At 43.3% G+C, this 21,642-nt stretch overlaps 1 protein-coding gene across 1 annotated transcript in view; it reads left to right on the top strand.

Moving 5' to 3' along the window:
• Positions 1 to 21,642, top strand: part of TESMIN (testis expressed metallothionein like protein) — a gene marked incomplete at both ends in the record, with an annotated part of 37,954 nt that overhangs the window by 4,216 nt on the left and 12,096 nt on the right. The window contains 3 exons of the mRNA XM_082660137.1: positions 1,886 to 2,006; positions 3,862 to 3,938; positions 6,696 to 6,787. Of these exons, the coding sequence (XP_082516263.1) occupies positions 1,886 to 2,006; positions 3,862 to 3,938; positions 6,696 to 6,787 (290 nt within the window). The remainder of the gene's footprint in view (positions 1 to 1,885; positions 2,007 to 3,861; positions 3,939 to 6,695; positions 6,788 to 21,642) is intronic.

Raw genomic sequence — 21,642 nt, 5'->3', positions numbered from 1 at the left:
TATCTATGAAAAGAGGGATATAATTAGAGCCTTTGTAATGTTTCTGTCACGTCTAAGATTCTCATTTCTACTTGATCTTAGCAAATCAAACAGAGATTAGGACACCGCTCTCTTTGTTAAGGAGAGAAGCCATAAGTGACATCAGTCCGTGCAGACCAGCGGTTGGCCCAGGAACGGGGCAGCTGGCTGAGCTGCATGGTTTGGCATGTTGCTGGGATGGTGAAGCTCCCGTTCTGTGGCTGCAGCACAGAGGCTGCTTTCCTTCCTGCCTGCCTCCAAATTCCTGATACTAACATGCATGTAAGATAGGTAATCAGTAACATTTGTGGTTTATGCGATATTTTTGCATGTTTGTAATTTCATGTAATCCTCTATCAACTCTGTAGGGTATGCATTGTTTTTATCTACGTTTTATGGATAAGAAAACAGATGTTACATAGTCGTCTTGTAAGTGGTACGTTGAGGACTCCAGGTCTCGGTGTCATGAGGACTGGGAAGTGGGGGGAGCTAGGGAGCCCAGCCCCAAGCTTTATTTTAGCGGAGCCCGGAGAACCAACATCTGCCGTCCCCCCATCAGCTCCTTATTCCGATAAAGGAGGCCTTAGCCCTAAGGCATATACTTTAACTAGAAAATACTGGAAAATGAGCTTAGCTGTGGCATACACCAGTACTCGCCTCTGTCCATGGTTCTCAGGCCCATGCGTTCTGAGAGCAGAGCTGTTCCAGGACACCTGGAGCAGGTGAGCAGGATGAGAGCTCCTCCAATTCCACCAGCCTCCTGAGTAATGTTAGAAGGCTCCCAGGAGGGACAGGGCAGAGCCCAGAATTGTGCAATAGGCAGAGGTCTGGAAGGTCCACTCTGAGCCTTTCCCCCCAGTTTGTGCACCTGTGTGTCTGTGGCTATAACTTTATCCTCCACATACAAATAAAATTCCAACCAAACACGAATGCTGGCCTCTTATCCACCGTCAGGATGATCTGAAGGTTTGACCCAGTGATCAGCACCTCATTAACATAGGCTCTGTGTGTGTTATTTTGGTAACATTGATCCTTTATGGTTATTTGGGTTTTCCTGTCTAGGAAACCCAAAGGCAACCTAACAGCAGAAGCCACAGCTTCTCTGGGTATCTGTGGTTTTACCGTCCGAATTAGAAGCTATGTGCAAGCAGAAACAGTGACTTCTCTCACCTTCATGTTCAAGCTGCATCCCTGTGGACAGGGCTGACTGGTGTGGTTGACTGGCCAACTCACCCGGCTCACTGAGGACGTATTTATGGTCGGAGCCCAACTAGGTGATCTTAGGGTTAACCCTTCTAAAGCGCACGTGTAGGAAATGAAATAAGTGGGTATTTTAAAAACACCCCACATGTTAGCTAATAACGTGTGCATGTGGCAGGGAAGAACAGCTGCCGTAAAATTGACGATTATTCTAAGTATCTGGTCAGCTACAGAGATGGAGGCAGGGGGGCAAAGTCCTTCGTATAGTTCACTGGACCTGAATGGGGCCGGGTCTGGATCGGCACACTCTCTCCGTTTACGATGACCACGGAGCACGTGGACAGGTGACGGAAGCTCGGGCTCACAGTCACCTGTTCCCTACCCTAAACCTCAAGGGCCAGACACCCGCAGAGAAAGGCGTGAGCAGGAACTTCTCTTAACACACTAAGCACATCTCACAAGACATTTCCCCGGGGTTTTGCCCTGTGGTACCTCCAGAGAGCACGTTATTGCAGGGTAGGAAACTGAGAACATGTCTATAGTTAACCGCTTTCCATGAAAACTTAAATTCTGGATTAAAACTGTGTTCTCAGATTTAAGTTTACTTAGGTTCATATTACTGGATATCTTTTGAAAAATGAAACCTGATCATTATTTTTCATTTTAGGTGATATATCAGTTGAAAGGGGGTACACAAATGCTGTGTATAGACAATTGTGGCACAAGAGAACTAAAAGCACTTCATTTGGTTCCTCAGTATCAAGACCAAAATAATTATCTACAGTCAGGTACAAAGTAAATTAATAGAAAAATATGTCATATATCACATGGAAGTTGGTAAGTGACTATGTTTGGCTTTGTATAGAGAGTAAAAGTGAAATTGGCAGTGAGGCAATTTGGCAATCCCCATAGCCCATATGAGTGAGCTAAGAATAGAAAAAAATATCTTTAGAGATTAATTTATGTGCATTGTACTGACAATCTCAAATTCTTGGATAGCTTTCCTCTCCTTCTGCTAGTTGCAGAGAGCTTTGTGATCCTACCAGGTGACTACTTGTACCCATGAGTGCTGTGGATAGAGGTACCTGGGTTGAAACATCAAGCTTTCGCAGATTGGGCGGCGGGTTGACTGTTCAGATGTGGTAAAAACTGCATATGTTTCAATGTAAACGTTTTCATGTAGTCAGTGAGAACTGCCACCCTGCTTTAATCACCATGAGTTCTGAAATGACTATATCAAATGCTGATTTATCTGCCATTCAGTTACTCAGAATCGTCTTTAAACTGGTGCGATAGTAATAAATGATCTATAAGTACTTGATTACCATCAAATGACTTAGGAATGATTAAAGAAAGGCCAAATGACACAGTTTTAGGACTGTGTTTACAAAGGTTAGACATTAATACTTGAAAACTGGGCCCCTATGTGTACTGTGTACATAATTGCGTTACTCTAAAGCTTGGCCTAACCAGAGCCTCTCATTATCAGATGATTCACGGACCTTGTCAATAATTTAAATCAGTATTACATCCAAATGTCATATCAACGGGCCTTTGGAGCCCAGTGCAAAAAGAAAGAGTGTGACTCCCATTCCATCCTGGTGGTCTCTTTATCCGGGGACAGGGAACATGCCTTTCAGACATTTACTTTTCTATGGTGCAGAGCGCCTTCAGGAGTGCTTTACTGCACACCAGCCACGGCTTCTCCGGCTCCGTTCCCTGCGGGTCAGAGCTGCATCTGCTCCTCTACAGGCAGAGAAGGGTTCTTTCCTAATTCCCTTCCTTCTGGAACACAACAAAATCCTAATGCCTTTAGATCACCTACAGAAGGAAGATTTACATAATGCTCTCCAAGTCTATTTCCTTGTCATGTCATCATAACTGCCCCCCCAGCCCAGTCTCCTTTGTTTTGCTGTGCACACATTAAATATCACCATAAAATAAATGCATTCTGTTACCGAAGTCTTAAGGTTACATCATTCAAAGAATGCACAAGCCTGGAGCAGGAAATGTGTTCAGCTGGTGGGCAATCAGGAGACTAAGACACATTTCTCTGGCCACTTTGACTCAAACATAGAGTTTCACAGGGACCTTAGTGTCTCAGGGATGTTTTGCACGGCACCCTGAGGCCAAAGAATACCTATCGGTTCCAGTCTTAAGTAGTTTGGTCCCAGTAGCCTAATAAGTATTTACATCCTGATTAGTTAGTAACCATTTGAAGAAGAGTGCAGGTAAATTGAAAGTAGTTCATGTGGCGTCCTACAGATGGTGCTGTGCTCTCCTTGAAAATGTGACATGCCTAGCGCGTCCCTGGTGAGTTCGGGGCAGCACTGGAGGGCACCTTAGCGCACAGCTTGGGAACCTGGGCACTGACAGCATTTTTTAGCATAGCTATCCCTGGAAGCTCGAGTGAAGTAGCATTATGACAAAGAAAAGGGTGTAATAAGTAAAAACAACAACAAAAAAACCCAAAAACATTGACCAGAAAGGTTTTATAGAAAACATAAATAGGATCAAGATAAGTGGCAATGACTTTGCACATGTCCAACTCAGGATACATGGTCATTTTTGTACTTTCTTCCATGTGCAAGTGGGAGAGGAACAATATATGCTATCAATTAATTGTAATTGTCTTCCTTACAGATGTCCCTAAACCCATGACTACTTTAGTAGGAAGATTTTTGCCAGTACCAGCAAATTTAAATCTCATTACACAACAAGTGAGTCATTGTTTTAATAAAAAAAAATACAATAGGGGGCTTCCCTGGTGGCGCAGTGGTTGAGAGTCCGCCTGCCGATGCAGGGGACACGGGTTCGTGCCCCGGTCCGGGAAGATTCCGCATGCCGCGGAGCGGCTGGGCCCGTGAGCCATGGCCGCTGAGCCTGCACTTCCGGAGCCTGTGCTCCGCAACGGGAGAGGCCACAACAGTGAGAGACCCGCGTACCGCAAAAAAAAAAAAAAAAAAAAAAAAAAGTTTAAAACGCTTTTATGATTACACCATAATATGCATAGATTAAATATAATTATAAGAAAAATGTGCTCTTTTCCTTCAGTCTTGTTTTTTTTTAATTTTTCAGTTTTGACAGTCTAGGGTTGTATTTTTTTAAATTAATTAATGTATTTATTATTTATTTTTGGCTACGTTGGGTCTTCGTGGCTGCGCGCGGGCTTTCTCTAGTTGCGGCGAGCGGGGGGCTACTCTTCGCTGCGGTGCGCGGGCTTCTCATTGCTGTGGCTCATTGCGCAGAGGTGGCATTTAAAGCCACGAGACTAGAGGAGATCTCTGAGGCAGTGGGTATAAATAGAGTGAAATATTTGCTGAGTGAGTAAATAAATACTTCTCGAATGAAGTATTTATTAGCCAGGAGGGGCAAGGAGTTAATCAGGGCCGGAGATGAGTGTCAGCCTGATGCTATGAGCGCCTGATGCAAGTCTCTGTTGATGCTGCACGTAGGCCTCTACCTCCTTGCCTCCTCCACACCACCCGTCTTGTTTTGCTAATGGTTTCAGCCCCAGTCAGCAAGGCACACGTTGGACTTGCTTTTCTACCACTGAACTTGTGCACTGAAAGGCCCCTTTGGACCATAGTCTCCCTCTTTCTGCCCCTCCCCTCTTTTCCTTGGCTGTGTTTAGACCTACCTCATTTTGGCTCCTCTGACCTCTTATCCAGTGTGGACCTTGGGGTAATTATTTTAGCAATGCCTTTGCTGCAACCCTAGAACCCCGGCTTCCTTGCCAAACCCCGATTCTGTATATTCTTCAGCTCTTTGCTACTCAAAGTGCGTGCGGTGTGTGGACCAGGAGCGTGGGCATCACTAGGAAGCTTGTTAGAAATGCAGGATCTCGGGCTCCACCCCAGACTCACTGACACAGAAACTGCATTTTAGCAAGATCCCCAGGTGACATGACGGGGAAGCACCCTCTTAGGTTTTATTTCTTCCATCCTAGGCAGTTCGACATTGCCGAGGAAAGTCATGGATTCTAGTATAAAGCTGCCCTAGATTTACCACCTATGTAGTACTGAAAAGACATCTCTCTTTCTCTGCTTTACTTTGGGGCTAAACAAGCAAAGGAGAAAAAGAGCAATTGTATCTGGTTTATGCAAAGAATTGTCTCAACCCCAAGGACTGTGAAATCCTTTCTTCAAAAGAATGCAAAACTTTGGACTGCCACCTGGAGATGTTGGCCCAATAATTAGGTGTCTGGGTGACTGCAAAGGAAACAGTTGCAGTAACCTGTGAACACTTCCCTCCAGTAAAGTGAGTGAGAGGAGAGCAGAGCCCCCCAGCTCTCGGCCAGACCCAACAGGGCAGGTCCTGGGGGTGACTTCTCAGTGGGACTCGGGGTTTGGGGTGGGGGGCGGATTTGTAATGAAGGAGTTGGACCCAGAGCGGTTTCTCAGTGTCTTCAGGCCCCAACAGGGATTACACACTATTTAAAAACAGGCAGAAGAGAGAAAAGAAGGAAGATGAATAAAATGTGTTTTTCTAAGACCATGCTTTTTCTTTCTTTCTTTTTTTTTTGGCCTCACGCTTGTGGGATCTTAGTTTCCCAACCAGGGATTGAACCCAGGCCCTCGGCAGTGAAAGCACGGAGTCCTAAGTCCTAATTCCCTGGACCGCCAGGGAATTCCAAGACTGTGCTTCTTAAATAAAGCTTATTTTTAAATTTCAAGTTTTCAGGGACAAGGATAGGATGTTTAACTGTGATATATACAAATAATCTCAAAACCTAAATTTATTCAACACTTTAAATTTCTTCAAGCTTCTGATAAGAAGAAAATTAGGTCAGTGTTGATTATGCTACCCTTTCCTTTCCCTGTGAGCCATGCTAATGGATAATATAAAGGAAAATGAGAACGGAGAAAGCAAAGGACATGGATGATGCAGAGATTATGACATTGCTTTTGAATTTGTTAAAATTGACTACAAAATTTTTTATGACTAGATGAAAAAGTAATGATTGCCGATGAGACTTCAGATGTCAAGATCTCTTGTGTTGTACTAAGAATATAATAATAATTAAAGAACATTTTTAGCTTACAGAAATTTGTAGTTGAATTTATTTCACAGTTGGTAGTTCATCAAAATGAAAAAGATGCCCATTGCAATGTCGCCGGCCAGCCCACTGACAGCTGTGTGTACTGCTTGCCAGCTTGTGGATGGCCCGGCCCAGAATCCACAGCGCACTTCTGTCTCTGTCCACAGTCAGGGCTTTCTCACCCCAGGGCATCCTGTGGTCAGGCGGGGTGAGATGACTGGGCTGGGCTCCTCCCACTTCTGCTGAAAAGCCTCGGCTGGAACCTGCTCAGGTGTTAGCAGAATCATGGTGGTAATAAGGCCTGGATGAATGTAAAGGGATTGTGATGTAAACCTCTAGAAGAAAAAGAATCATTTTTATCTGTACCTAGGGGCTGACGGGAATAAACTCAAAATGTATACTAATTCAAATCATGCTTGCCTTTGACTTTACACAGCTTGATAATGGAGCCTTACCATCCGTAGTCAACGGGTCTGCTTTCCTTTTGGGATCGACTCCTCCAGGACCACCAAAAATGACTTCGGCTAGGTAAGGATTAAAAGCAATCAATTGTCACTTACTTTAATGTAAGAGTTTAAGAGGCTCTTGGGTACATTTGTGATTTTTTTCCTGAGTTTTAAAATTAGTTTTACCTGAAAACCTTTATGACTTCTAAGATATGATGTTTATATTCAGCAGTGCACTAACCGTGTTGCTGCGCGTGTCTGGTTTGTGGCTGCTGCAAAGACTGGCCTGTAACCTCCATTTGCTTCCACTCTCCGTCCACCGTCCGCTGTCATTGTTTCAGAGACTTGCTGCCGTTCCTAGCTCTGTCTTGAGTTCACGTTGATTTAAACTTAGCTGCCGTTTCTTTTTTGCTGTCATCAGCATAAGTAATGGTGTGGCAGTCACTTAATGTCACTTAATGTCGACGGCAGTCTTTATGTGCCTTTATGGCTGCCTCTGCCCGCTGCCTTCCCTGTTCTGTCAGTTCACGTTCAACGGCAGGGGCCGAGGCACAGTCTCCAGGTGGACGTGGCTGCTCTTATCTGGGGCTTCGTCTTGCCATTTTAAAGTCATGTCTATAATCGTAACTAATTAAACTAACCAAGCCGGTTGAAACTCTTTGTTGAGTTAAAGAGTAACATTCATGTGCTATTAGTAGATGGGGCAGCCCTTTCTGTTCACGGAACCCTTTCGTTGGTGATGGAGATCAGTCTCTTCCTGCCTTCCGAAGTTTTGGGGCACACAGCCTAATGCAGATGTACATCTGAGGACCCGAAAGAAGTCAGGGCAGGCAATTTAGGAAACGTAGACTGTAGCCTCTGGAGCCTCCGGGCTCCTGAAGTGTCCACCATCAGGCACATCCCCACCGCGGCGCTGCTGAGTGTGAGGACGGTTGTCCGGGGCAGTGTGAGAGGCTCAGGTGGAGTTCTGGAGACTGGCTGGGATTCAGTCGACACTCCACCTCCGCGACGTCGCTGAAGAGTGTCGGTTGCTCGTGTGACTTGCTGCTTCGGTCTTAGCTGTTGGTTGCGGAACTGGTCAATGACTCTCACTTAATTTGATGGACTAAGACTATAGGAGCCTTTCTCCTGCCTCCACTCTTGCGCCATGGATCAGCGAGGGTATGGCTGCTGTCGCTGTAATTGGTTCTAGAATCACGGCTCTTAATGTTTCTGGACAAAACAACTCTGTGGGCAGCCTCTAGATTCTAATGCTATGTAATACTGCCAGCATAGTGTTACACCATGTACCCAGGGCGTTACTGTCCTGAAGATACTCACTTCATCTTTCTTGTCATCTGGGAGCATCTGGCCAACAGTATTGCACCACTATGTGCTTTAGCGTGTCTAGCGCATTCAAGGGAATTTGGTGTTTCTAACACTTTAGTTCAAGTGTGTGCTCTCAGAGCTACAGTGCCATTTGAGGTTTCTCTGTGTTGCAGCTGGTACACGTTTCCACAGAGGAGCAGTAGTGAGGAAGTTTTCACTGCAGTGTATTTCTCCTTTTTCCCACCCTCCCCCTGCCTTCTTCCCAGTCTCTACTAGGTTTTCTCTAGTGTGAAGGAATTATGCAGGTCATAAAATATTTTTCTATTATAAATGATGTGCCAGGAACAACATGAGCTTTGTTTTTGTATTTTTTTGCTGCAAATAATTACTTGATGTCACACCACTGAACCAGCCAGATGATTTTCATCTCAACATCCATGGTACTGACGGTGTGCTGGAATCTCTACCAATTTATTATTTGTGGTGAGGGAGCTGTCAGAAAACTGTTTGCTGCCTGTCTCATTCTGTATGAGTTCCCAACCACAACTAATTGGCTAGACCTCTTTATCTCTTTGTTAGGCTTTTTTTTTTTTTTTTTTTTTAAACTTCCACGAGATAAGAGGGTCAAGCTAGGTCTGAAGACATCAGAAAGGAAATTCTGTCAGCCCAATACTGTTTAAACGTTCTAAAATAGTAGATGACGTAAAAGCAGGCCAGCTTGGGCCATACGGCCAGCAGTCCATATGGGTGAATTCACCCAATCGTCATTCTTTAGAGATAGGTGGTGAACTGGCTAACTTATTAACTACCTTATCATATGAATAAAAATTCACGTCCTGTCACTCTGCATAGCTTTAATAATCTGATTATCAGTCAGGCGTTAATGTGAATTTTGTTACATCATTGAGGCCTTTATTTTTGGTGACATAATGAACATTATAATATGCAAGAGTCCGCTTCTCTGGAAATTTTTTCTTAAAGATAAGGTCATATCTCAACTGTGGTACAGTTTACTTATAATACTTTTCCGAGGCAGAGTTGTCCAGATCTCTTCTAACCCTTTACTCTTCAGATTGGCAAAAAGAGTAGTCAAACATTATTAGAGCCATGGAAGTTTTTTCCCAGTTTAGTTCATTACAAGGAACTTGTCCCTTTACTGTCCCCTCAGGCGCTCTGTGCTCATCCCTGATGTGGTGTCTTTGCTCGTGCTGTTATTTCAACTGAAACATCCTTTTGTTGAATAACAAAAAACTTCACACCCTTGAAAGTCAATGTCAAGTTCTACTTCTTACAGAAGTAGTTTGTTTTGTTTTTACATCTCTATTAAACTGCCCCTGAATTTTGTGTCATTTACAATCAGTATCATATAATTTGATAGTTGATTATATAATATCTTCTGTTCTCTAATTTTTCAATTCTATATATCATCTCATGTCCCAAATTATTTGGTGGATTCCTCTAGAACAGTCACTGTAACTTTAAAAATATATATATTTTTTGGTGTTCCCCTGAAGCTCTTATGACAGTCCTGGCCACATGGTGATCTCTTAGTCAGTGCCTGTTGGCATCTTCCTGACACTGTAGGTACTCAGTGAATTGTCCTCTCTGCTTCCACAATTGTGGCGGGTCACCACTGGAGTGTCTCCATGGACCTCCACCTCATTCTTAAAGAGAAGAGTTTTGGTTCCTCTGGACAGGTAGTGCCAGGCCACCCCGTGCCCCATTTTAGAGGCAGGGCTGAGGGCAAGAGCAGTGAAGTCTGTGCGCATGTCCCCTTCCCCTGAACAGCCCATGTGTGATCCAGGGTGGGTGGGCCAGGAGCAGTGTAGCCAGATCTGCCACCTCCAGGCATCCATGAGAATAGAAAGCTGCAACTCTCCTCTCTCTAAAGGAGAGAACTAGACTAGACGAAGAATAAATAAATACAGCATTCAGTAACATAGTATGGGGACATTATTTTAAAAACGAGAGACATCTCCAGAAGGAGGAACACTTAGCAGCTCACCCAGGAGTCAGTTACCATTTGCTGTTTCAAATGAGGGAGGACGGGGTCACGAAACAGAAGCAGAGCCGGTGAGAAGAGTGGCGGAGCCCTGATGAGTGAAGCAGCCAGAGCAGAGGGGAGGGTGGGCTGAGCTGAGGCTTAGACCGGCCTCAGCCCTGACTGGAGACGGTTGTGTTTGTGAGGGCACGGAGCACAGGCCGAGGGTAGTTCCCGTGCTCCGTGGGGTGACAGGGGACTGTCAGCAAGCCCTGTGTGTGCCAAGTACTGTAGCAGCTCCTGTAGGAAACCCGAGACCAGGATGTGTCCCTGCCCGGAAGCAGCCAGTGGTTGCAGAGGCGAAGCCTGCACACGCCGTCTCGGGGAGCAGGTGGCCGAACTCGAGGGAGGGAGGGAGGGAGAGCCCCAGTCACAGCCGGGGTTTTGACACGTGTGCTCCTTCTCGTCCCCAGATCTACCCACCGCCTCACGTGACCAACATCCCAAGTCCCCTCAGAAGCAACACTTCTAAGCAGCCCTTGGGAACTTGTCCCGGTTTCTTAACCCACAGCCGCCTCTCAGGTTTAGCCGCCTCCAACGCACACTCATCTCTCCTCCTCCTTCACCCTTGGAGATGGCTTCTAGGCTAATCCCCAAAGGAATGGTGAGGAGGGAGGTCCCCAATGCCCACATGACACATTCAAAACACGCTTTGATACTGGTGGTAATCCTAGTTGGACAGCTCTAACAATGTGAACAGCCGTTTATCTGTTAGTCTTTAATTCATACTTTTCGTTAGTGTTCTGATTTTGGAAAATACAGAAAATAAAACTAAAAAGCTATTTGGTGTGGGGAGCCACACACAGTAGAGGTTTAAACAGATCAGTGGAAGAAACTCGGGGAAGGCTTCTTGGGGAGCAGACAGCGATAGGGTCCCTGGACGTGCAGCTGGACCTGGCCAGGCTCGCGCCCCCACGTGTGAATGTGCGTGCCACACCCCCTCCTGATCAGGCACCGATAAATAACACCTGTAACTCTCTGGTGTTGAGATTTTCAGTATTCGTTCAAAAACACCAGATGCTTAGCTAATTCTCTTTTTAAAGAGTAATGATCTGAATACATTTTCTTTTTTAATCTTTATAGAGTAACTGTTAGTTCATGGGACACAGAGTCTAAAAAGCCATGTAACTGTACCAAATCACAGTGTCTGAAATTGTAAGTAATCCCAAATCCTTCATTATTAAATAGAAATAAGGTTGTTTAGAAGTCAGTAAGTGGAGCGAGTCCAGACAGACCTGAATGGCTAGTAGCGTGTAGGTTACAGTTGAGACTCAACAGCTGGGTCCTGACGCTCCTTGTAAACCAGAGCAACAAGAAGCCACACGTTCTGCATAAGCCTGGTTGGGATCTTTTGGTGTTATCTTGACCAACTAACCTAGGAAAGGACCTCAAGTGGTGTGATTTTCTTGGATTTAGGTTTACCTTGTTTAGCGCCCCAGACAAGTGCTAAACACGGCATCCTTGTTGAGCATTAACTGTAACATTTCCACCTCCTAGTTTTTAAAAGTTTGATGCATTGGTTTACTCTATATTGAATTCCTCTTAGAAACATTCTCCCCCAGGGGTGCCAGCTCCCTGGAGGCTCGCTCAGCAGCGTGGTAGGGCAGGTTGTGAAGCAGAATCATGGGCCGGGGTGGGTGGTGTGGCTGAAATAGGAAGCGGACCAGCCACCCCGACTGACGGCACCGTGCGCTCGAGCCGCCGTCCCCACCCTGTCACGCGGAGACTCTCACTGGTGTGGTCTGCCGCTCTCAGCCTCTGCTCCGGGCTGCCGCCTTCTGCCCTGAGTGCCTGCCTAGCTTTGTTACGTGATGGAACGGGAGATGCCGCCTCGCCCGATGTCTAACAACCCTAGCCACCATCTCCACGTGATTTTTCCGTTGCAGAGCTTCTGCTGAAGTCACTGAGAGCTCCAGTGATGGGACAGTGATGTGGGGGTGCAGACGTGGCTAAAAATCCAGAAGTCCATGAAACTTGGTTCACAAAACAAAATGGAGAAAAAATCTGATTTTTTAAAGTTAATGTTGAAATCTAGGGTTGACTGTATGTGAATACTGAGCTGTCATTGGTTTAGTCTGTGAATGCGAGGCCTGTACCTGTCTGAACGTTGGAAACGCCACGAGACCACTGATCAGGAGCTCTAAAAATGCAGCTGGGTGAGGAGGAAGGAGAGCAGAGGGCAAAGCCCGGACCACACGACACTGTCAAGCCGGAGTGGCCGGCCCAGACGGAACTTCTGATGCGGTGGAGGACCGCATGGAGTCTAGAGTGGTAGAGTCTAGAGTGGACAGAGCGGGGGTGGGCGCGGCTTCCTGTGCACAGGGGCTGCCAAGCTGCTGGCTGGGCTGGCGACTGGGGAGCCTGTGAATAACCCATGAAGCCTAGAGCAAGGTGTAGACTATGACGGGGACGGAATGAGGTAACTCTTAAGGACGTGGAGATAAGATGAGTCTCCAGGAAGGGTTTAACTTATTGATTACCTCATAATGGAAAAGCCCAAGAAAGAGCTTCCTGCCTAGAGGCAGCTTTCCAGATTAATCGGTGACTTGACACACTAAAGAAAGAATTTATCATCACAAGGGGGCTCGGTCAGCACTGGAACAAAGGAAAAGGAGGCTCAGAGCGTTTCCAGTGCTGTCCAGGGAAGGGAGGCAGTGTCGCTGGGGGCCACGGGTGCGGCCTTCTCCAGAGACGTGCTGTGTGCTGTGTGCCGTGTGCCGGGGGGCTTGCACCCTCCCGTTGTGCCCCGTGACTCTGCGCCTCTGTTAGCACACTCAGCGCCGCCATTTAGCTTCCTCAGTAGCTCCATCCCGAGGAGCAGGGGGCCCTGGGTAGAGGCTGCAAACGTTATGGGCACCGGAGGGGTTATTTCCACCATAAATTAACACACAGCATTCTGAGCAGTGCATCGCGGTTTGGTTGTTATCAGTCTGTCACTGAGAAACCAACTATCTCTGGAAATACTGCTTTTGGAAAGGCCAAGGAATGGGCAAATGTACCCCCGCGGAGCTTCTTGGAGAGACCCGTGAACTGGTGCTGGCGGCAACACCACTCTGTCTCTCAGTGTGCCACAGGCACTCGCACTGGAGCGAGTCGGGGGTGGGTTCACCGTTGCCTGCCTCGCCACCAGGCTTCACTGCTTCGCTAGCAAGCATCACCACTGGCTTCCTTTAGCTCTTTACTCCCCGCAGCTAAGCCACGTTCAAGGCAATGGAATCTAATTTTCTTGGAGTGCATTTGTCCTACTTTATTTGGGAGTCTCTCCTGGATAAAGGTTAAGAATGATTACTACTAATTGGCCATTAATAAAGAGAAAAACACATTATTGTATTTTTTAGAAATCAAAGTGATACATACACGTGGGTAAAAATCAGTGACTATATCTGATTATGATGGAAAGTCCTAGTACCCTGCTCCACCTCTCCCCACTCTCTGGACTCCTCCCTAGAAGCTACCATTTTAGTGACTTCTGTTTTCAGGCTTTCTGAAGTTTGCTTCCGCGTCTGGAAAGGTTATCTATTGCCTTCTTGCTGTGGGCGAGGAGGGGCTCACTCTGCACTCACCCCCTTTGCTAGAGCCGCTCTTTGTCGTGCCTTTGCTGATTATGCTCGAAACCTGAAATCATGTGCTGCAACCTTTTGTTGTTGTTGTTCCATTAGCCAAAAAAAGCTGAGAATTATTTTTAAATGATAAAGTTAATCTGTATAATTAAAATGGTGTTGATGTAAACTTAATTAAAAGGTAGATAAATGTTTTGTGATTATTTTATTGAAAATTTATCGATTATTAAAAATTGATTTTAAGATTTTATAAGTAGTTCATGTCTACCTTTCCATCACTGTGGGAAATGATTTTCTTAATAATTTTTATGCATTTTAAACATTGATTTACTGCATCATGATTAGGTTATTAAAACACTGATTTGTAACCCACTTTTGTATCAGGATGTTTTTTGATACAGGCAGTGACATGTGTTAAGTTCTGAACCTTTGGACAATAATTTCATAGAGTGATAAGGAACCCTCTGCAGTGGAGTGGAGAAAGGGCTCTTCTCTTTCACGAGCACGCTGAAGGAAGGAATTGGCTTTATGTTATGAGTATAGGGTTTTTCCATGGCAGTTTTAATTAGCCCTTTCATGTATCGACTTTAAAGAAATCCAAACTCAATTTTTTAAGCATCTTCCATTCCAACTCAATTTTTGCTGAGATACTGGGTGGGACTTGTTGGGAGAAGTTATACTATCTAATTTTTCACCCTAATAAAATCTAAATCAAGATTTTAATCATAGATTGGGTAGTCTCCAATATTGCTTCTTCAAATGGCCTTTGCCTCTGCCTCAGGTTAATTGGATTAATTAATTAACTAGAATGAATTAACCAGAATTCTGTGGAGTAGAAGGTCAAATCTGGATGGTCATTTTTTTATAGTCTCTTGTTCCTTACTTATACTTTTGATCCCTTCTTTTATATTTTAGAATAATAAATACTTGATTTCTATTCTATAGCTTATAATTCTAATACTAAAGTCTCTGCTTATCTGATTCTGGTGTTTGTTTCTTCTCTCGATCTTTCACTCATTATGGCTTGTTACCTCATGTATTTTGTGATTTTCTGTGTGTGTGTGTGTGTGTGTGTGTGTGTGAGAGAGAGAGAGAGAGAGAGAGAGAGAATTATAATCACTGGAACTTTATATGTGGGAATTCTTTGAGGTTGGCTTGAGAGTACATTTCTTCAGAGAAAGTTTGAGTTTGTTTCTACTTGGGACTTGGTGGCCCCTTCAATTTGGACAATCTAAAATTTTTGGCTAAGACTTTTTTTTTTAGGCCACACAGTTAATATGAATTCAGGTCTCAAACCCAAGTGAGCCCCCTCCTCTCAAGCCAAGGCACACATGCATTTTTCTTGCCCTTTCTTTTGCAGGGCATTTTTCCTAGTTCATTCTTCCACTGGGTACAGACCTTCTACCGTTCCAGCTTTATGTGTAGATCTTGGAGCTGATCCCATGCCTTGAGCATTAATGTACGTAAATATATTAAATATATGTAAACACACGTGTGAGTGTATAAAGCGCTTAGAGCGATGCCCGGCATATTGTAAATGTTCTGTTTGCCATAATTACGGTTGTTGTCGTCCCCCGCTCTTCCTCCCTGTAACAGTTAAAACCAAAGCCTTTGGTTGTTGGGATCAGCGGAGCCCTGAGATAGCTGCAGGCTTCGCTTCAGCTTACCCCGCTGAGTGCTTGCTTCTCTTTCATTTTTTGGTCTCTGAGGCATTTCTTTAATTTTTTTTACCAGCTCAAATATGCATCTAAAGCGTTTCAAATATTTATTCCAATGTTTTCAAGTGTTCCTAGCTGGGGATTTGTCAGGGTGCCAATGAATGAAGAGTGAGTTTCGAATATATATCATCTCAAATCTTTTCAAACACTACAGCTAATTCTAGGATACAATGTGCTTGTGAGAAGTGACTGTACCACGGGGTATCGCAGGTATTTTCTTGACAGTATTATCACCTTCTCGTTAAGTGACAGAGTAAGATTACCCACAGAGTGCTGGAATGTTGCCAGCCTGCCAGCACTGAAACAGTCTGTACCTCAAGGACAGCATCTTTAACAGATGGTGCTCCCTTGGTATTTCACAGCCAAGAGAGGGGCCACCAAACCTCAAGTGATGGCTGTAGATGTGGTTTCCTGGGCAATGGTGAGAGTAGACTGAAGAAGGGGGACAGCACGAATACCTTGTACGAGAATACCTAGACTGCAGATGGCACGGTGACAGAGCGCAAACTCACAGGAATGAGGCATGCCCTGAAAGACCACCATCCACTCTCATTCATCAAGCTGCAGGCAGTCAGATTTCCTTCCACTGAAGACTTGGAACCCTTACCTCTGTCTTGACTGACCCACCAAGCGGGGGAGCCTGAGACCAGAGAGGGTGATGCTTTTCCAGCTCTCTTCTTGTGGCTGCCACTATCGCTGTTACCAACAGGAGCAGACCAGTCTGAGCCTACTAGGAGAGGACAGCAATTCTGCGTGGAGGGGAAGCCCACATGAGTAGTAGAAGGGAGTGGAAGTTTGGCTGGGGGCCAAGGTGTATATCCCGGCCCTAGACATGGGTTTTCAACCCTGCCTGACCCTCATTCTAACCCCAAGAGGGAGCACGACCGTAAGTCTTATGACAAGGAGGACTGTGTCTTATTTACGACTGTATCACCAGTGTCTAGCGAGAGGTCGATGTCTACTGGGCCCTCGATACGTATGGCTGAAGGTGAGCAGTGACTTTTGATGAACAGAAGTTTTAAATTTAATGTAGTCAAAATTATCACGTGTCTTTATTAGTTTTTTTACGTGTCTTTATTATTATTGCCTTTTTGTGCCCTGTTTAAGAAATCTGTCCATATCCCAAGGTTACACAGATGTGTCATTAGACTATTTCCAAAAGTTTTAAAGGTTTGCTTTTTGTCATTGAGGCCTTATTGCACCTGAAATGGATTTTTCTGAGTGGCATTAGGTAGGAATCTAATTTTTTTCCCACAGGTACAATTAATTTTCTAGCACCACTTCTTGCAGAACCGTAATATGGTCCCCCACGAACTGCAGTGTGTTCCCTGTCAGCTGTCGAGGTCTGAAGTACACATGTGGGTGTGGTTCTGGGTTCTTAATCCTGCTCCTTGCGTGGATCCCGCTTCTTAGTTGTAGTGATTCGCCTGTGAATTTCCTCCACCTTTGTATTTAAACAGTCATCTTGCCTGCAGAGAAGGACCATGGTATCTTTCCTATCTCATCCTTTTCCTTGCCTTATAGTCTTAGCTCGGACCTCAGCGCGGTGATGAAGGGAAGTGCTGGTGCTGGCATCGCCTTGCTCCTGATTTTAATAGAAACACTCCTAAAATTCCCTTACCCTGCCCGAAATAAGATATTTGCTGGAGGTTTTTGAGAGATGCTCTGTAGTAGGTAGAAGACATGCTTAGACACTATTTCAAAGACTCTAAATGACAACCATTTCAGGGCTCTGGGGCAGCTGATCAGTATCAGTGTCTCCACCTCCTTTATCAGCTGCTCTGCCATCCTCAGGTGAGTGGTTCGGTTCTGTGGGCTAAGAAGGCTGCCCCAGCTGCCACCCTCACATTTGCATTCCACCCACTGGGGAAGAAGAAGAGGAGGGCGAAGGCACACTCCTTACCTTCCAAGGCGTAACCAGAAACTGCCACAGTCACTTGCACTCGTATCCCTTTGGCCAGAACCTAGTCATGTGGTCAGACCATACCGGGTAGGAAGCTGGGAAGCGGAGTGGAAATTGAGCGGAGTTGACCACATGCTCAACCAGAGTTGCTGGCAAGGGGCAGAGTAAGGCGAGGGTGGGTCCTTCTCTGCCACATGCCCACTTCGAGCTAAGGAAGTGTCCTTCCATGCCTGGTTTCCTAAGAGGTTTTCTTTTTAAATTCTTATTATAAATGAGTGGTGATTTTATCAAAGCCTTTTTGCCTGCATTCATTGAAATGATCAGATTGTTTTCCTCTTTCCTCTTTTAATCTTACAGTTTGATCTATTACAACATTTTCTAATGGTCATCCACCCTTGTAGGCCAGGGATTAAACCCAATTTGATCATGATGTACTAATGTTATCTTTTGTATGTACTGCAAGATTTAGTTTTCAATATGTTGCTTGGGATTTTTGTATCTTTTTCATGAGTGAGATAGATCTGTACTTTTCCTTTCTCATATTTTCTTTGGTTTTTGTTTTAGTGCTGAATTGCCTAATAAAATGCATTAGCAGTCTTGCCCATTCCCACTGGACTCTCTTCTTTTTCTCTAGCCTCTGAAAAGGTTTGGGCAAAGTAGGACTTACTAGTTCTCTGAAGTTGGATTAAACTTTGTGCGTAAAGCTTTCTGGGCTGGCGTCTTTGGGGGCTGGAGTGGAGATATGAGATGGATTACTCATTCATTTTATTTAGTACTTATTGCTCTCTCTAAGTTTGTGTTTCTTTTTGAGTTCATTTTGTTATTTTATTTTTTCTTGAAAATTGTTGATTTCTTTAAATTTTCAAGTCTATTAATATATCCCTGTTCATATATTCTTTTATTATTTTAAAAATTATCTCTGTATCTGTAGTTATAGCCTTTAACTTTTTCTAATTTTAATTTCTGCTATTGTTTATCTGTACCTTTTCTCCTCCTCAGTCAGTCTCATGAGAGGTTTGTCTGTTTTGTCAGTCATTTCAGAGCACCAACTTTTGGTTTTATTGATTTTCTTGCTAGTCTTTCTTTTTTTTTTTTTTACATCTTTATTGGAGTATAATTGCTTTACAATGGTGTGTTAGTTTCTGCTTTACAACAAAATGAATCAGTTATACATATACATATGTTCCCATATCTCTTCCCTCTTGTGTCTCCCTCCCTCCCACCCCCACATCCCACCCCTCCAGGCGGTCACTTCTTGCTAGTCTTTCTGTTTCCTATTTCAGAAATACAGTGACTTTTACTCTTTACTATTTTCTCCCTCATACCTTTATTATTTTACTCTCTTGTTTTGCTAGCTTTTTGTGTTAAATGCTTATTTATTTCCAGTCTTTTTTGATTTTTGAGGAAATGCATGTAAAACTATAAACTGCCTGTAGGTACTGCTCTGCTGCATCCTCCAAGAGTTATGTGCTACTTTCATTGTCATTCACTCAAAATATTTTGTAATTTTCATTATAATGTCCTCTTCACCTCATGACTTATTTAGGTGTACATTTCAAAGTATCCAGACATGTATGTATGCATATATGTGTATGTATATATATTTTTTAAGCAACATTTTTGTTGTTAATTTTTATGTTTAATTATAATGTGGTAAGATAATATGGTCTATATGATATCAATGCTTTGAAATTAATGAAGACTTCCTTATGACTTAATGTTTGATCGATTTTTAAAATATTCTATATTAACTTAAAAATGTATATTCTCTATTTGTTAGATACATTTACTATCCATTAGCTCCAGTTTGTTAATTTTGTTTTTTAAATCTGCTAAATGCTTATTAAATTTTGAGTGATTTATCTGTTTTTGATAGAAGTGCATTAAGACCTCTCACTGTGATTGTGAATTTGCTTATTTTTCCCTTATAATTCCATTTTGGTTTGTATATTTTGAGTCTATAGTGAAGGGTTATACAAATTCGTGATTGTTATATCTTTTTTGTGAATTATTCCAACGACTGTTAAATATATCTCTGTAACCTATTGCTTTTTGCTTTATATTTGGTTTTTTTTTGGGGTTTCATATTAATGTTGCTATACCACATTTTCTTTGGTTAGTATTAGCAGGTTGTGCTCATAACATCCCTTTATGTTCATACTTTCTGTGTGGTAGTTATGTTTCAGGTGTGTCTCCTGTAATCTAAATATAGTTGGCTTTTTAAAAAGCAAATCTAATAATCCATGTTTTAATAGACTTTAAAAATCCATTTGCATTCTTTGTCTTATTATTGGTATACGTGGAATTATTTGTACCACCTTTTTTTGAAGGCTTTTTTTTTAACATCTTTATTGGAGTGTAAATGCTTTACAAGGGTGTGTTAGTTTCTGCTTTATAATGAAGTGAATCAGCTATACATATACATATGTCCCCATATCTCCTCCCTCTTGCGTCTCCCTCTGAAGTCTTAAAGTTTATTTATTGAAGTTCTTTTCTTTCCCCAGTAAAATGGCAGCATTTCACGCATGCTCTCTGTACCTTTTGCTTTTTAAAATCGTGGTAAAATATGCAAAACATGAAATTTACCATTTTAACCATTTTTAAATGTATAATTCAGTGACATTAATCATAGTCACGATGCTGTGCAACCATCACCATCATCCCACATGGAAACTCTGTACACATCAAGTAGCTTTCCATTACCCCCTTGCCCCAACCCCTGGTAACCTCTGCTGTACTTTCTGTCTCTTAGTTTTCATATTCCAGGCACCTCATGTAAGTGGTTTCATACAATATTTGTCCTTTTGAGTCTGGCTTCTTTCACTAACATGATGTTTTCAGGGTTCATCCATGTTGTAGCATGTATCAGTACTTTATTTTTTTTCAGGCTAAATAATATTCCACTGTATGTACAGACCACGTGTGTTTATCCGTTCATCTGTTGATGGACACTTGGGTTGTTTCTGCCTTTTGACTGTTGTGAATAATGCTGCCTATGAGCATGAGTGTGCAAGTATCTGCTTGAGTCCCTGCTTTCATTTCTTTTGGGTGTATACCTAGAAGTGGCATTGCTAGATTATACGGTAATTCTATGTTTAACTTTTTCAGGAAACACCTTACGGGTTTTCACAGTGACTGCACCATTTTACATTCCCACCAGAAATACACAATACCACTTTTGTGTTTTCTGATTACCGCTTTTTCTTTGCTTCTTTTTGCCTGATATATGTTTTAGGAAATTAGCCCTAACGGCAAAGTGGAGGAAGTTGAAAGTTAAGAGGCTGTCACAACAGTATAGACAAAAGATGCTGATGACCTGAACTAGGGCAGAGATGGTAGCAACGAAGAAAAAATCCACAGATTTAAGAGACATTTCAAACATGCGCATTGTAGCATTTTCTCCACTCATCATTTATTCTTTCCACAAAGTATTTTTGAATGCCTGTGATTTCAGGAATAGGGAAGACAGAAATGAGCAAGAGAGTTATGGTCCCTGCCCTCTCAGCAGTCACAGTCTAGTGGGGGAGACAGACATGAATAAAACAATCACACACGTGGAGGTCATGGTGGAAAGGAGCAGCAATGGGCAGAGGGTGACGGGGGGAGCTGACCAGGTATGACAGCCAGGAAAGCTTCCCAGAGGACAAGAGGGGTGTTGGATGAGGGGGCAGAGGTAGATTGAAAGTGGGTTGATAAGAGTGTTCTAGGCAGAGGAAGCAGCAGGTGCCAAGGCCCTGTGGCAAGAGGGAGAGGGTACACGGTTCTCGGGACAGGAAGGAGGCCAGTGCCACTTGTGTAGTGTTGTTCATTATTCCAAAATATATAAGATAATCCGAATGTTCAGTATAAGGGGAATTATTAACTAAATTATGATGCCACTGTAGAATGGGGTATTGTTCAGTCATTAAAATGGCATGTAAATCTATTTACATGTAATATTAACACTCATAACATTATATTGATAAGTAATGAAAACAAGCTGTCACATTGATTACTGACATTGCTACATAATAAAAGCACATTGAAACAGTGTATAGAATATGATCTTTTTTTTTATATATTATATGTAACCAAACAACATGTATTTATTTTAATATGTATCGTTTTACAGAAAAACTCTGAAATATATTTGCCAAATGATCATCTCTAGGGAGTGGGATTCTGGGTGATTGTAATTTTTCCTTTTTGCTTATTTACATTTTTTAAAACTACAACAAATGTGATTTACTTGTATCAAGAATAAAATTAGCAAAGACATTCTGAGCCAGAATCAGTAGACTTGGTTAACCCCTTGGATGTGAGTAAAGAGGGAAAGGTAATCATCAGAAATGACTTAGGGGTCATGTTACTGGGTGGATGGACACCATGAATGCAGAGAGAGACTACAGAGTGAGCACAGTGAGGGCT

Source organism: Grampus griseus, assembly GCF_964374135.1.
Source record: "Grampus griseus genome assembly, chromosome: 8".
Classification (NCBI taxonomy): Eukaryota; Metazoa; Chordata; class Mammalia; order Artiodactyla; family Delphinidae; genus Grampus; species Grampus griseus.
The sequence above is the reverse complement of the archived record's forward strand: the minus strand, read 5'-3'. Positions and strand labels throughout refer to the sequence as shown.